We start from the raw sequence: 16,795 nt of genomic DNA, 5'->3' as shown, positions 1-16,795 counted from the left end.
CTGGTAAGAATTTTTGACCCAGTCCACCCCTAGCAACAGGCAATGAATTTTATTTTTTATAATAGTTTAAAAGGTTATTTATTACCTGCATCACAATACTCATTACTGCCCAAAAATAATAAGGATTTTTTGGTTTTAGTTTATAAAGCATCATGGCAGTTTGCTGTTGCTTCTTATATTCTCCCAGTCGAACATATGCCATAAAAAGATGCGAAAGGAGTTCTTCATTTTGTGGATCTTTCTTCACAGCTGTCTCATATGCATCTGCTAGCCACTCAGCTAAAACAGGAAAAATAAACAAAGAAAATATGCTTATGATTTACATGACAAATTATACCTGTTTTTTAGTAAACCAGAAAAAAATTAAGAATAATAAAGATAGGTAGGAAAATATGGAAAACAACCATATGTGCACAAATACAGTAACATAATTATAATTTAGTCTGAGTTCAAAAAATATTAAAATCTTAATTATTAAAATAATTAATAGTGGTAGTAATGGCAAATGATGCAAGAAAGCAAGCTTATATTGCATCAGCAAAAAAAAAAAAAAAAAAAAAAAACTTACACAGTTCACCCACCGTACCCTCCAAGAATTTGTCTAGTTCTTACTTGAATTTATTTAACCCATCCACTTCCACAACAGATGGATGCCTGTTCCAATAATCAACCACCCACTGGCTGAAGACAAACTTCGGTACATATATCCTGCAACCATCTTTCCATAACTTGAATTTGCAATTTGCACTGCAAACTTGACACTGCAATTTGCAGAAATTAATCCTTTCCAGATAAGTTCTCTTCACCAGTCTGGTTGCCCTTCTCTGCACTCAATTCCAGCAGATCTATATCATTCCCAAAGTGAGGCCTCCAGACCTGTACACATACTCGAGATGCAGCCTAACCATGGCCTTATACAAAGGGCTAATCACCTTCTTATCTCTGCCAGCAAAGTTTCTGTACATCACTGACAAATCCTTTTGATCTAACCTGGCAGCATGTCTGCACTGCTCAGAGAATTTCATACCTGATTGCACAATTACCCGCAGGTCTTTTTCATTATTCACTACCCTCTGTGTGGTACTGCACTGAGGGTTTTTCATTCTTCACTACCCTCAGTAGCGCAGTACCACACAGTTGATAAGTTACTCTGGGGTACCTGCTAACCATATGCAGATGCAGAACCTTGCATTTGTCAATGCTAGACTTCAACTTCCATTTCTTAGCCTATCGACCCAATTTTCCTAGATCTTGTTGTCATATGCAAACAGACATTAAGCCTAATATACCTTCATTGATATCATTAATAAATATTAAAAACAACAATGAGCCAAATACTGGACCCTGGGGTACTCCTCTGATAACATTAGTCCACAAAGAGCAGTGCCCATTGATATCCATAGCAGTCAATTGTCCTTAATGCCACATTGCTCCAGTTTGTTGTTGTTGCTATTTGGTTTTTAGGAGCATTAGCAACTAAGGCCATATTGCTCTGAGGATATGCGGTGGTCATTCCCTGACCTTTCCGCATCCTCCGTATTTGGTGGTCATGGGCTCGAACCCCGGTCTAATCAAGAAGCGTGTGCTACGCACTGCTGCTCCTGCCCACCTGGCTATGGAGGCGCCTGCTCCAGTTTGTATAGCAGCCTTTTATGTGCAACAGTATCAAAAGCATTCCAGAAATCCAAGCATATGATGTTGAAATCATTTTTTGCATCTAGTTCCTTGTTCACTGCATCATAGTAACCTATCAGTTGGTTAGACAGGATTGCACCTTAACAAATCCATTCTTTGATTGTAGTATAACTGCATGCCTGTCTAGATGGTCCTGCATTACTTCTTTAACAATTGATTCCATTATTTATCCTGGAACAGACATTAAGCTAACAGATCTGCGATTACTCACATCGCCTTTTATTTCCTCTTTATTAACTGGAGATATGTTCGCACATCTCCAGTCCATAGGGAGCTGCTCTGCATCCAAGGGTGCTCTCATGATTATGGCTTAGGGTTTGCTTACCTCTTTGCTGTCCCCCTTAATATAATTTGATAGAATCCATCCATCCCAGGTGCCTTTTTTATGTCCATCTTCAACAATTTCTCCTCCACTTTATTTTCAGTTATCACAAAGTCATTTAGCTCTTCATTAGAGTTTGAGAAATTTTTGGCATCCCCCCCTCCTAAACAACTCCTCATGTGTGAATGTAGATGCAAAATACCTATTCAATTTGTCCATAACCTGAGCAGAGTCATCAACAGTTAACCCATAGACATCAAGTGGCCCAATGTGATTCAACCCTTTCCTTCTACTGTTAATATACGAATAGAAGTCTTTGTTGTTTTTCTTTGCATCCAATGCCAGAGGCTTCTCATAATCTGACTTAGCTTGCCTAACCTTCTTTGGACTTGATTAGAGATTTTTTTTTTTTTTTTTATCGTATGATATGAGCAAGACACGAAGGAACCAGTTTTTTCCTGCTTCCTTCGTGTATTGTGGCTGCGAGGTCCAATTGGAAAGTATGGCAATATCGTAATATCCAAGCCCGAGGCGGGATTAGAACCTGCGACCTTTGGGTTGCCAGGCAGACACTTTACCCACCCGGCTAGTGCGATCAGCAATTAGACTAATTTATATATACCACAGGCTTCTGTATCACCTGCTAAGTTATATGCATCCCATGCACTTTTCTTCTTTGCCACATATCTAAATAGCTCATCTGGCATCCATTTAGGTCTAACCTTTGAACAGTATTTCTTTATTGATATGAAAAGCCTATTAGTTTCTTTGATTACTTCCCTGAATACTTCCCATTTAGAATTTGCTGTTGGTCCCACTGCATAGAATTTAAAAACTGTCTTCGACTACTGTAGCCATCCTTATGAAAGCAAAAGCCTTTCCCTCTATCCTTAACAGTAGTTATGTCTTTAATTACATTCCATGTTAGTGCACTGTGATCTCTGCCACCCAGTGGATCTTTTATTTGTAGATTCTTAATGCATGTAGAATCACTGCTGATAACCAGATCAAGAATATTGTTTCCTCTTGCTGCCTCTCTAACATGTCTGTAGAAAATAGTCATGTAAGAAATGTAAAAAAGTCTTGCTAGTGTGTGAGTGACCAACTCACAAATTCCAGTCAACATCTGGAAAGTTAAAATCCGCCATAATAAGACATAATTTACTGTCCCATCTATTTCTCTGTATAGCTGTTTGGTGTACTCTTCACAGACATTAGGCCTATAACACACTCCTACTCTCAATTTTGGTTTCCCAGTGCTTATATCACACCAATATGACTCAACATTACACTCGTCACCAATAGCAACTGGATGCACTGCCTTAGATTTAATATTTAATTTTTAATTCTTTTGTAAGATATTCAGTATGGGACTAGGTTGTATCATATTGGTCTGCTACTTAGCCAACAATTTGGTTACAAAAAAAAAAAAAAAAGTGCCCTGCTTTCTCTGTGAGCGGGATAGCCCAACAAGATGTGAGTATTGGGAAAGGAAAGTGTGGCCACCAAGCCATTCTCTTACATTAGGTTCAAAGAACATTAAAGAAAAGCCACTAACAGATTGAAACCAGTAGTTTTACCTCCTCTGCATATAACGCTAGGTTTAATGAAACTGTTTCTCCAAGCCCTGAATGAAGATGGAAATTGTTTCAAGGATATTTTCACTAAATTCCCATTAGCTTACATATGAAAAATGTAAGCTAAAATTTCCATTGGACCCCAAATTCTTAAGCTGCTGTTAGACTCTGTATTTGAAGAATCTAGGGAAAGAGATGCTTGTACTGGCTTTAAAAATGTAGTATGCAATTTTTTGGGAAACAATAAATACCCAGATTGTGAGACAATCATAAATGAAATGCTGGAGGAGAAGTTCAAAAACTAGACTGCATGAGAGTAATAATACACTTCTTTCATTCTCATCTGAACTATTTCCCAGAAAATTTAAGTGAAAAGCAGGGGAAAGATTCGATTAGGATATAAAACAAATGGAAAAATGAATGGGGGGAAGGATGTGAGTATAATGGCCAACTACTGCTGGATATTAAAAAGAGGAACAGCCACCAAAACTAGACCTATTTATTTCACTTGAGGAAGTCAAAAAGAACTCAAGTTTAAGTCATTCAAGTCAATAAGAAATAGCTTTTGGCCAACTATACTTGACAGACGGGATTAGCTTTTGATATTTATTTTGATCAGTATTTTTATATAAAAGTAACCTACAGTCAGTCCTCGTATAACAGGTGTTTACATTACACGAATTCGATCATACATGATTTATAAATAGGGGAACAATATCTTATATAACACGAACCGAATTCGCTTATGCACGATTCGCCTTTGTGTTTACAAAAAATGGCAGTCGAACGCAGAATCACCCCAACCGAATGCAACACGATAGGAATGAAAAGAAGATTCTGAAAATGTATTTATGTTTTTTTATATCAGTGAAGGGGAAACATTTCACCATAATAAGGTAAAAATCCACACAATTCCAGCTATTGGTATTATCGCAAATGCAATTAGATCAAGTTTACTACCAGTTTATAACAGATTCCACTAGCAGAAACGCAACTGGAAATTGTTTTTATTGTTTTATGGCAGTAACCCCCAGAAATGTGCTTTAGCAAAAAGTGAGGTGTTAATAGTGTATCTCTGCCTTTATGGTGTTGTTTATGCAGTTGCTGCACGCACGTAGCTTTGTTTATGTGTATCAAGCGTGCCTCCTCGGTTTGTACTTTATTCTATACTTTATTTTGTACTAAATTGTGCTTTATTCCCTAAAAATGAGTAAAATACTTAAAAGGTGTGAAAAGGAAGCATCCTGGTGAAGACACTGCAGATTCAGAGAGAAAAAGAAAAGCAATATCGATAAACAGAGGTGGACTGGGTCAAAAATTCTTACCTGGGAAAATTTATAGTGGCCTCATACTATGGGTTTATGGCCAAAATCACACCAGCCTGCGGCCCACCGGGGTTTCCCCCTGTAAGGCTTATGGCCAGTCCGCCCCTGTCGATAGAGAAAAAATATGAAATTGTGAAACGCTTTGACCGAAATGAAAGACCATGTGATATTGCACGTGCTACAGACCTAAATGAGGCAACGCCGAGAATTACAAAGAATGCAGAGAAAATAAAAACAACTTTGATAGCAGGAACAATTCAAAGTGTAATTAAAATCCATTAGATTAAGACAAAGAATTGGAAGAGATGGAACGGCTATCATCTGTTTGGATAGAAAATCAAACAAAAAACAAGTTTGCTTACGATGGAAGCAAAAGCATTAGCAATATTTTATTACGTAATAGTCATAATAAAATACGTAAGTATTTTTTTTTACGATTATTTATTGTATTTGGTAATGTTTTGGTTACAAATGTGTGTTCAATCTTGGGTGGTCGGAACCTAAACCTATTTTTCCCATAGGGCCTGTTGTTTATATTGCACGATTTTGCATTGCACGAGGATTTCTAGGAACACAACTATCGTGCTATACGAGGACTGACTGTATTTGTAAAATCAGTAAAAATACAAAATAAACCTCTTAAAGCATCAATATTTTTAGTTTTTTTTTTTTTTTATTATTATTATTATTTTTAAATTCTGACAGAATAGAGCAATTTCAAGTAAATGGTTTTAAAATTTCCTTTAAAAACATAGTTCAGACTACTTATCTACAGTAAAACATCAGAGAACTTTTCTTAAAATGAAGACCATTGTAATCAACTTGATTGGTCTATCCTGGAAAAGGATTTCAGAGAGGTTCTGGAAGTACATCTTCAGATGAGGGAACAATATTCTATGATAAAGAGGATTTAGATAAGTACAGAGTGAATAGCTAATTAGGAGAAAAATGCCAGTAAAGAAAGCAAAAATCTAATTTGTGACAAGACTGCACCAAGAAAGGCTGAAGAATAATCAACTTACAGAAATGTGTTATTGGCTAGAAATGACAGAGTTCTTTAAGACAAGCATACCAGAAACAGATTCTTTTGTTTATGAGACAATATGGAATTGAGGTTTCGGTTTAAGCTTAATTCCACTCATCAGAGAATGACTAGGATATCACTGGTTGAGAGCTAATGGCCATCGCATATAGCTACCCAATTTCAAAAGGCAGAAGATACTCAGAAAGTCCCTATACCAAAGGTTTGATATAAGGACCTTCTGATATAATGTTTGGTATTATGGAACCTTTGAAGTGTCTAGAGTAACAGCTTTACCCATAGATCAACACTGTAAATATTCACACTGGTTGTCAGGGCACTAAATTATATGCACTTGCATGCATATTGTGGCCATTTTACTCAATAATGCATTAATTTGATTGGTTTTCTTAGATATCAAAAACACAATTTCAATTGCTGAAAACATTACAAAATTAGCATCGAAAAACGCATCAACAGTGCTGCTGAAATTCTCATGGCATTGGTAATGCTGACTGAAAGTAAATTCTTTTTATGGGTCTCATTAACGGTTCAGTTTTGCCATAAAGAATTTACAAACCAAGCAGATGGAGCTATTTTTCAAAATGCAAAGAAAACAAATCTGCTGCTAATCTCATGGATCATCAATCACAGAAAAGACTTTACAATGGATGGATGACAGGGTACAGTTACAACAATGCCAGTTGTTTATGCCAGCAGCTCCCAAACTACTGAGATCTATGGACCCCTTCAAAAATCAAAAAGGTTTGCGGACCCACACACACACACACACAGATAATTCATATAAAAATAATACATAAGCCAGTAGCATGGCAAAACTGTAGAATGAAAGTTAACATAAAAATTAAATCAACAGGGAGGGGGAAAGTAAAGGTAACAAGACAGAAACTGTAGCCAAAAGTCCTCAAATAATTTAGAGTTCAATTAAATTCAAATAATAATAAATCCATTTTAAATTTAAAATAATACCAATTATAAAATAATTTAGCAGCAAACAAAGCAAAGAAAGAATCACTGTGCTAGTTGGAGCAAATATGACAAGTGAAAAATTAAGACTTTTAGTCATTGGAAAATCAAAAAACCCAAGATGTTTCAGAGGCACAAAATCTTTGGAAGTTGGCTACACCTTTAATAAAAAAGCATGGATGACAAGTGATATCTTTGAAGACTGAATATTAAAACTAGACAAGCGTATAACAAAAGAAAAAAGGAAAATCGTGTTGGTAACTGACAACTGTCCGGCACATCCTGCCAGTATTTCCACCAAACTTAAAAGTGTGCAGTTGTTGTTTTTATCACCAAACATGATGTCAAAACTCCAGCCAATGGACTAAGGCATTATTAAAAATTTTTTATTTCATTATTGGAAGAGTTGTTCGACTTCTGTATTCAATGCAAATCCCACTTTTGAAAAACAATTTTGAATAGTGTATTCAGTGATATCATTTGTCCAAACTTTTGCCAGTTCAGAGATGCAATCTCTATGGTTAATTGTAACCTCCAAGTTTCTATTTTCTGATAACACATTGACAATCTTCATTATTATTCTCTTTCGATAATGAAATTTAAAATTTTTAATAATGCCTTGGTCCATTGGCTGGAGTTTTGACGTCACGTTTGGTGATAAAAACAACAACTGCACACTTAACTTTGGCAGAAATACTGGCAGGATGTGCCAGACAGTTGTCAGTTACCAACACGATTTTCCTTTTTTCTTTTGTTATACGCTTGTCTAGTTTTAATATCCAGTCTTCAAAGATATCACTTGTCATCCATGCTTTTTTATTAAAGGTGTAGTCAACTTCCAAAGATTTTGTGCCTCTCAAACATCTTGGGTTTTTTGATTTTCCGATGACTAAGTCTTCATTTTTCACTTCTTGTCATATTTGCTCCAACTAGCAGTGATTCTTTCTTTGCTTTGTTTTCTGCCAAAACAGTTATCATCCTTAAAAGCAAGTTTTCTATTCGATAAACATTTAAAGAATAAACCCATTTCGTCAGCATTAAAAACATCCTTAGGTTCATATTCTTCCAAAATCTTCTTTAAGGTATTGTTCCTCCAAGAAGATTGTTGCAATCTTCTTCGCTTACATTAACATGTCTCCACAAATAACCTTTTCCACAATTCTGTGGTGCTTCTTAAATTTATCTAGCCACCCAATGCTCGCATTAAATTCTGTATGTCCCCGTTTAGGTAACATCTAAAGGAATGCGAATCGCATAGGACCACAATGTCTTGTGGTCCTATGCGAAACCACTGCACAAAAGCCACATGTGCAGGATGATGATCTTGGGAGAGCAGTAACTGAACCCTTTGGAGATGAAAGGGGTGTAAGGAATCGTCGTGCCAGACACGCTGTAATTAGTGGCAAACATTTATTTGACATAATATTAACAATGGAGTACGAGATGGATGCATTTCATGATGTTACAACAGATGCTCGAAGGTTCCACCATAAGACATGATGCATGTGTGACACCGACGCAGCATGTATTGGCGGACATGGTCGAACACACCTGGAGTTTCTTTGACAGTAGCAGCAGTGCAGACGAGTTTCGCCACAAGATCCATTTACATCTCCACAGGCGATTCATACACGATAGATTCAAGGGTCCCCACAGAAAGAATTCAAGGTTCGATAAATCAGGTGAGCGTGGGGGCCAGGCAACGGGTCCACCACGACCAATCCATCGACGCCCAAAATGCCTGTTCAAATGGTCACGAACACACCTTCCATAATGGGCAGGCGCCCCGTCATGTTGAAACCAAATGTTGCGTCTCACATTTGCTGGAACATCGTCAAGTAACCCTGGTAGAACTTGTTCAAGAAAGATCCGATATTTAGCGGAGTTCATGTGGGATGGTAACATGTATGGGCCAACTAAGCAGTCACCGACCATACCTTCCCACACATTTATTGCAAAGTGATGTTGTGCTGCATGGGGGCACACACCGTGTGGGTTGTCGTGCGCCCACACATGAACAGTGTGCTGATAGAATAAGCCTTCCCGAGTGAAATAAGCCTCATCTGTGAGCAAAACATTGGCTGAAAAATTCAAGTCTTGAACACTTTCTTGGAGAAACCACTGCACAAAAGCCACATATGCAGGATGACCTTGGGGGAGCAGTAACTGAACCCTTTGGAGATGAAAGGGGTGTAAGGAATCATCGTGCCAGACACGCTGTACACTGCAACGAGACACTCCTAAAGCAGAGGCAACGGCACGTGTGCTGGTAGTAGGATTATTCTGGACGGCATTCAACACACTTTCTTCCATGGCAGGAGTTCGCATCAAACGTGGTCTGCCCACACTATTCCTGTTACCTCTAAATGACCCATAATCACACAAATTTTGATGCACACGTGCAAACAAACGGTGGTCCAGTACATGTCTGTCTGTCTGGGAAGCGTTCTCCATAAATTCGTTGAGCGGCTCGTCCATTGCCCTCTGCTAATCCATACACTAGGTGCATGTCTGCCAGCTCACAGTTCGTATATCAATGCATGCTCTTCATGCAGCGACTACTGCTTGAATGAGTAAACCAGAAATTTTCCCTCTCGCAAACTGATGAACAGCGCCGTCTACCGACTTACAGTGACGTTTCCGGTTATGGGGTCCTATGTGATTCACATTCCTTTAGATGTTACCTACCTCCCCTAAACATTTGTACCAATATTTTTGAGACACCCTGTGTGTGTGTGTGTGTGTGTGTGTGTGTGTGTGTGTGTGTGTGTGTGTGTGTGTGTGTGTGTGTGTGTGTGTGTGTGTAAATAAAAATGATAAGATGCAATGAAATTACTGAAAGTCTTAGTAAACAGAAATGAGAAATTAAAATATATATTAAGACTGGGTTATGGATCCAGGGTACTACGGTAAACGCAGAAAAAACTGGCAACCATAATGAAAAATAGACAAAAAGGTAATTATCAGTGTATCTGTGTATTTGGTAGGGGAGTTGAGCTATCAGGTGTAAATAACCATGGAAGAATTGAGAGAACCTGTATGCTAAAAACAAATTACTTTAAATAAAATGCAATTAATATAAGCATAATTATTGCAAGTACCTAAAGCTCTGGGTCCTAGGACTTTAACTACTTTGTCTGGGGGTCGGCAGCGAAAATCGTAGGAGCCACCGCAATAAGCCAGGTCTCTGTTTCTGTTATGATGTACACGTAAAAAGTATACGTATACATCAGGAGTGGCCAACTTAATTTGTGATGCAATCTACTTTTTTCCTTCAATATATGCCGCGACCTACCATCTCAAAAATTTCATTGCACAAGGTGCACAAATCGAGAGATGACTGTATATTTAAAATTCATAGTGATCGACCAAAATTAAATCCGCGACCGACTTGTTGGCCAACCCTGGTTTACATCATGGCTGACAGAGACCAAAAGGAAGAATAAATAAACTTTAAAAAATAATATATAAGTTCATGCCAATACAATCCTGTGGAAAAAGAATGAAATATAAAATCAAAGAAATCTAAAAGAGGGGGCAAAACAAGAAAACTTACTGTCTGTATGGACCGGAACACATTGAAAGTCAATGGGGACCAAAGGAGAGAGCCAAATGTTCACGTGCGGTGTATATATGTCAGTTGAAGTGGCCCCGTATTGGGTGGGGAAAGGTGTGAATTCATAAACAGGAAACTGTACCCATGTGATGGGAAAGTGAGCGATTAAATAGATGAGGCAAAAAAGCCAGCAGAGGGAGAAACAAAAACTTATTTATTTATTTATTATTATTTTTTAAAGTTCTTTTATTCTTCCTTCTGGTCTCTGTTGGGTCGGCTATGATGTATACGTATACTTTTTATGTGTACATCATAACAGAAACATGGACCTAGCTTATTGAGATGGCTCCTACGAATTTTGCTGCCGACCCCCAGACAGAGTAGTTAGTCCTAAGACCCACAGCTTTAGATACTTATAATAATTATGCTTATATTAATTGCATTTTATTTCATGTAATTTCTTTTTTAGCATATAAGTTCTCTCAATTCTTCCATGGTTATTACACCTGATAGCTCAACTCCCATACCAAATACCTACTTTTTGTCTATATATATACAGTTGTGCCCTTGTATCCGTTGATTCAGTTACCCACGGGGAAAAAAAATGAAAAAACTTAACATGTACTACTCGCGTGTCCAATATGATGCTTCTCTTTATTTTTTACAATGTCGCATATGGTTTGTCGCATATCACCAACATTATAATGGTTCTTTAGAGATTTAACACATGCACCATTTTCAAACTTTCAAATAATTTCAAGTTTTTGTTTAATTTGAAAGTACAACTCTTGTGTTTGCCTATCATTTTTGCGATTTCTAAACAAAAAAAAAATAAAAATTACTATAAAAAAAATAAAATTCTGACATCCCTGACATAAATAACGAAACAAAATTTGTACTTTTGTGGTATGACGGAACACAACAATCGACGCGACACACTAAATCAAACTAAACATTTGGTCTCTTTTTTTTTTTTTGTTTTGAGCAGTAAGTTTCAAGATAGCGGGGGTTGCAAGATAATAGGTACACTAATCTCCCAATGACGACTTATAACGCCGGTTCTTATCACTTATTTATGACTTGCAAAATATCTCTTTATACCTACAGTCAGTCCTCATGCAATATAAACAACAAGCCCTATGGGAAAAGGAGGGTTAGGTGCCGACCACCCAAGATTGAACACACATTTGTAACTAAAACATTAACAAACACAATAAATAATCATAATAAAATACGTATTTTATTACGACTATTACGTAATAAAATATTGCTAATGCTTTTGCTTCTATCGTAAGCAAACTTGTTTTTTGTTTGATTTTCTATCCAAACAGATGACAGCCGTTCCATCCCTTCCAACTCTTTGTGTATTGATCTAATGGATTTTAATTGCACTTTGAGTTGTTCCTGTTATGAAAGGTTTTATTTTCTCTGCATTCTTTCTAATTCTCTGTGCTGCCTCATTTAGGCCTGTAGCAAACAAAGAATGAATAATTTGAAATATGTATACAATTAAAAGTTAATAACAAAAAAAATAAAATAAATTACACATATAAAAAATATAAACCAAATATTTGCTTCAGTCTGCAACGTCTGAAAGTCACAGAACAACTATGCAAACTGTTTTCTATTAGCTGACCAAGTCAATGATTCAGATACGCATAAGTGTAAATGCACACTAATCATGGGGATTGAATGCACTCTGTTAGGGAAGCAAACGTACCAAAAAAATAAGCAATGTTCTATAAAACTTGTTGGGATTCTATCAGTACATTTTTAGGAAAATAAACATATTACTTCATATCCCTTCTGAACGTTTCGCGGACCCTCAAGAACTGGTCTACAGACCCCAGTTTGGGAAACACTGGTCTGTGCTAAATGCATTTGTTCAAAGCTCTGTTTTAGTGTCATTGTTGATGGATAAAAGTGTTGCAAGTTGAAGTAAATAGTTGGATCTGATACAGGAAGTTGAGTGAGATCTAATTGACGGTATATTTTCTGAGTTGGATACAGTAAATATTTAGTCAGTAAGATGTGACACAACAGTTTAGGAGTTAATCAACTATTCGAGGTTTAACAGCTGCAGTGGATTCTCTGAATAGGAGTGATTAAAATTGATGATTTCATACAGTGGGAGACCTAATACTCCTTATGGGGGTTGAGTTTCTGGTTAACACTAATAAGTTTTTAAGTGTACGATGCTTAAAAATCATTTTTTGAGGTTTTATGAGAATGCCTATTGAGAACAATTGGAAACCATGATTGTTACATTTGAATAGATGAATCAGGAGGGAAGAAACTATTCACTATGAAAACTTTGCAGATAAATTATTAATATAAATTTTTAATAGATAGGATTAAGGGTGTGCTAGTCTTGCACAGCTAAACATTTTCTTGGAACAATCGCAGGAGGTGTGATTTATGAGCTAGGAAAAGAAAAGTTGAGGGGGGGGGGAAACTTCATATAGCTGAAGGTTGGCTGCTACTTCGACAAATATTTGTGGAGAGGGAAGAGTTGAAAGTTGCACCACTTGCATTCTTTCTAATAAAGAAAAAGTTTAAAAGATATTTTTTGGATAAATGATTGGCATTTAACCAAGAAATACTTTTTAGATTAAACCATGCACACCATCAGGCATCTCTAATAATGTGGAGTTATACTTCATAACTGGGTTGTCACTGTTGCAACACAACAGGGTACCTACCCACCCACCTTCGACAAGAGGGGCCGAAAAGTCTTGAAATTGAAATGGTGCTGTCTGGGTGGTGGTACCAGCCGAGAATAATAGTCATCTCCATAGGTGAAGCTTACTTATTCAAGGTAGTGCAATACCATGGCAACTCATTATGAAGGTATTCACAAAATATGAGATATAATTAAAACAATGCATTAAAACTACCTTGGTAGTAGAAATGATGTGTGTGCATCACCCATGCATAAGTAAACTCCTTCAAAGAAAATTTTTTTCAAATGTTTGATATATAAAATATTTTCCAGCATTGCATCTAGTTATATTCTTTACCATTTCTGACACTACTTGCATAAGACATTACTGAATATATCTAACCTAACATACTTCCATGAGTGCTGAGTCTAAGGCTATGAGAAACACGAAGTATGACAAGAAAACAGATGTATAAGTCAAGAGGTTCACAGGCCTTTGAGAGAGTGAGAAGAAATGTTGAACAGGACTAGACATTGATTGCAGATGGGCTGTCTCAATCTGTTGTTGTGCAAGTTCAAATTCAGATTAAAATCCAACAATACAAGATGCTTCAAATGAAAATTGAGCTATACAGATGAAAATACAGTCAGTATTTGGACAGGCGAATACTACGGGAGATTTAGTGAGTGATCAGAATGCATCCAGTATATGAATTAGGACAGCAGATGGTTCTGGTGAGGTCTATTTGTGCACAGTGACTGAGTTGACAAGTTTGTTTTAGGAACAGCATACAGGACTACCTGTTTGGTAAGGGCAGTGGAATAAGCAGAACAGCATGTGAGATCTTGTCAAGGCGGGAAGAATTAGAAATTGCAGCAATTGAATTGGGAGTTCAAAACTTGAATTTGAAAGAAAACGTTTCATGTCTAGAATGGATGGGTGAAGCATACCAAGGTCAAATGTATAACTTACAGACTATCCAATTGAAGGGTAGTCAATATAAACATAGTGCTCCAGCTCAAAAAAAAAGATTGTTTAGTGATACTGTGAAAAGGGGATAGCCTGCAAAGATACAAGTGCAGAGAACGGGATTATTACTACATTGTGGAGAACAGGTTATGATACAAGTAATCAGGCTGTTGTGATTCGGGCAAAGGCAGATTCACACTTGAAGAGTGGTAAGGACATTCACACTACAATGGGTCAAGATATGAAAGGAATGTCGAAAGTGGTGAGCGTGAGATGGCTGAGAAAGGCAGCGGATAGTACTGGAGGTGGAAACTGAGGAAGGCATCAAAGATCTCAAGAAAAATGAAAGAATATGATGACTGGGAGTCACATTTTCTAAATCAAAGCATCCAGGGCTGAAGATAATAATTTATGATGTGATGTATAGTGGTTAATAATGAGAAGCTTTTCAATGAGAGAAACCTCAACTAAATGAAAAACAGCAGCATGGACGTGGAAAGTGAAGTCTTGCTGAAATTTGAGTCTAAATGAAGCAAAGACAAGTCAGAATTGGATATTAGAGGTGTCTGGATGGGTGTTCAATTACTTGATAAATCAGAGCAGGGTATATATTGGCATGATTCATATGGATTGAATGTCTTCCACCTGGTCACTATGTGCTATTATTGTAAATCGTTCAGTCATACTATTCGAATCTGTGGATGACAGGAGCCTACTTGTAGTTACTGTGGTAGAAGTGGACACAGTTATCATAACTTCGTTCTGTTGAAAATCAACTGTCTTTAGCTTTAGCAGAGGCATACGATGCAAGTAAGCAAGCTTATACAGCATCAGCCAAAAAAAGAACACCCCCCCATTTCACCCCTCCATTCATTTCAAATGCCTGTCCAGCTCAGCCTTAAATTTATTTAGGCTATCAACTTCCACAACAAAAGATGGAAGTCTATTCAACCAATCAACTACTTGCTGGCTAAAGGCAAATTTCCAACACATCTATTCTACAACTGTCTTTCCTCACTGTTTTCTTGTGAAAACAATGTTCAGAGGTCGGCTAATCATTCCATAAGGGTTAAAAAAAATGTCCAGAATATGAACAAACACGTCAACTAGTCATTGAATAAACTAATCTAAAACTATGTTACAATGGATCAGAGGATTAATGCAAATTCTATGAATAGGAATGAGAATACACATGTTCAACCTGGATTTTCTGTGAAAAGAACTGCAACACTTTGGAGTTCTTTTCACAGAAAAGGGAAAACCAGAATATTTTGAAGATTTTTTTTTTATGAAACCACAACACGAGAGGTATAAGAGCCTATCGTACTTAGTACAGTGCACGGGTTGAAAGTTGAGAAGTGAAAGAAGATATTTGTTGACATTAGACTTGAACTTCTGTAGATTGTAATTTTCAGGAAATACACATGAAGGAAGGTTATTCCTGAAAATGGAAGTTGAATGAAAAATTATGAAAGAAGAAAAGTTGGTTCTGTGAGTTTGAAGTTGGACAGTAAAAGGATGTTGACTGGTTGCAGCACATGTTCAGACTGCTTTGGAAGAGGGAACGGGAATTATAGAAGTCAATTCAGAAGAACAGTGCCCATGGAATTATTTATAGAAAAGGCATTGAGCAGAAACAAAAAGTCTGTGAGACAGTAAGTGAAAAGACTCTGTTAGAGATGAATCATTAATGAACCTAACTGCCCTCTTTTGATTAGAATTTAAAAGCCTGAGAGAAGTTTTGAGGGCACTGCCCCAGATGTGGAACAATATTCTATGGTAGGGAAAATTTGTGATTTGTACAGAGCAAACAGCTGTTGGAAGAAAAGTAATGCTCAGAACGAAAGAGAAAACCAAGTTTTAGATGCTAGAAATCAGTGTCATCAAAGATAAGCATAGGAGCAGAATCCTTTTTGCAAGATATGACAAGTCTGAGTTTTAGAAGGTTTGAAATCAACTAAATTATCTTTGCCTCATGGAGAATTACCTGGAGATTTGCATTTAATGAATTGGTAGTGGATGTTCAAGAGGTTGAAGCTGTTTGTGCAGAACAGGGTCTCTCAAACTGGAAGGTGGAATACAATGTGCTATCATCAGCAAAACTAAGGATAGAATTTCCAGTAAATTGAAGGTCACTAATATAAAAGAGTGAGAGAAAGAACATAACCTTGGGGAACACTAGTATTAGTGAGGAAGTCACTAACAGGGGATCACTAATATAAAAGAGGAAAAGAGTGGGAGAAAGAACAGAACCTTGGGGAACCCTAGTATTAGTGAGGAAATTAGAAGACAGCCATCTACTATTACCTGCATTGAGCGGTCAGAGAAAAAAACTGGATACCCAATTACAAAAAACAGTTGACAGACCATAAGATGGATGTTTATTTGGAAGACCTTTATGCCAAACATAATCAAAAGCCTTCGGAACGTGAAGAGAAACTGCTTGAGTTTCACCAAACTTTTCCCATAGATGGGTAACATAGGCCAGAATATCACCAGTGGATCGACACTGATAGAATTCATACTGGCAATAATTGATCAGATGGAAGGTTTTTAGAGCTCTGGAGACTAAACATGGGTTCCACCACTTCAAGCCTCCAATAAGCAAAGTGGTGGTATTCCACTGGTTGATGAGAGTCATCTACCACCACTAGTATTATCTGATAACACAGAGGGAGGC

The 16,795-nt window shown here is 37.1% G+C and overlaps 1 protein-coding gene across 2 annotated transcripts in view; it reads right to left on the bottom strand.

Moving 5' to 3' along the window:
• psidin (phagocyte signaling impaired) overlaps positions 1–16,795 on the bottom strand; it is a 513,704-nt gene that overhangs the window by 419,295 nt on the left and 77,614 nt on the right. For both annotated transcript variants that reach the window (XM_090371034.1, XM_090371035.1), the window contains exon 4: positions 86–279. In XM_090371034.1, coding sequence (XP_090227160.1) covers positions 86–279 — 194 coding nt within the window. The remainder of the gene's footprint in view (positions 1–85; positions 280–16,795) is intronic.

The sequence above is a fragment of the Mastigoproctus giganteus genome, chromosome 3 (genome assembly GCF_048544385.1).
Source record: "Mastigoproctus giganteus isolate SK-2022 chromosome 3, ASM4854438v1, whole genome shotgun sequence".
Taxonomy (NCBI): Eukaryota; Metazoa; Arthropoda; class Arachnida; order Uropygi; family Thelyphonidae; genus Mastigoproctus; species Mastigoproctus giganteus.
Note: the sequence above shows the minus strand (reverse complement) of the source record. Positions and strands in the feature narration are given on the sequence as shown.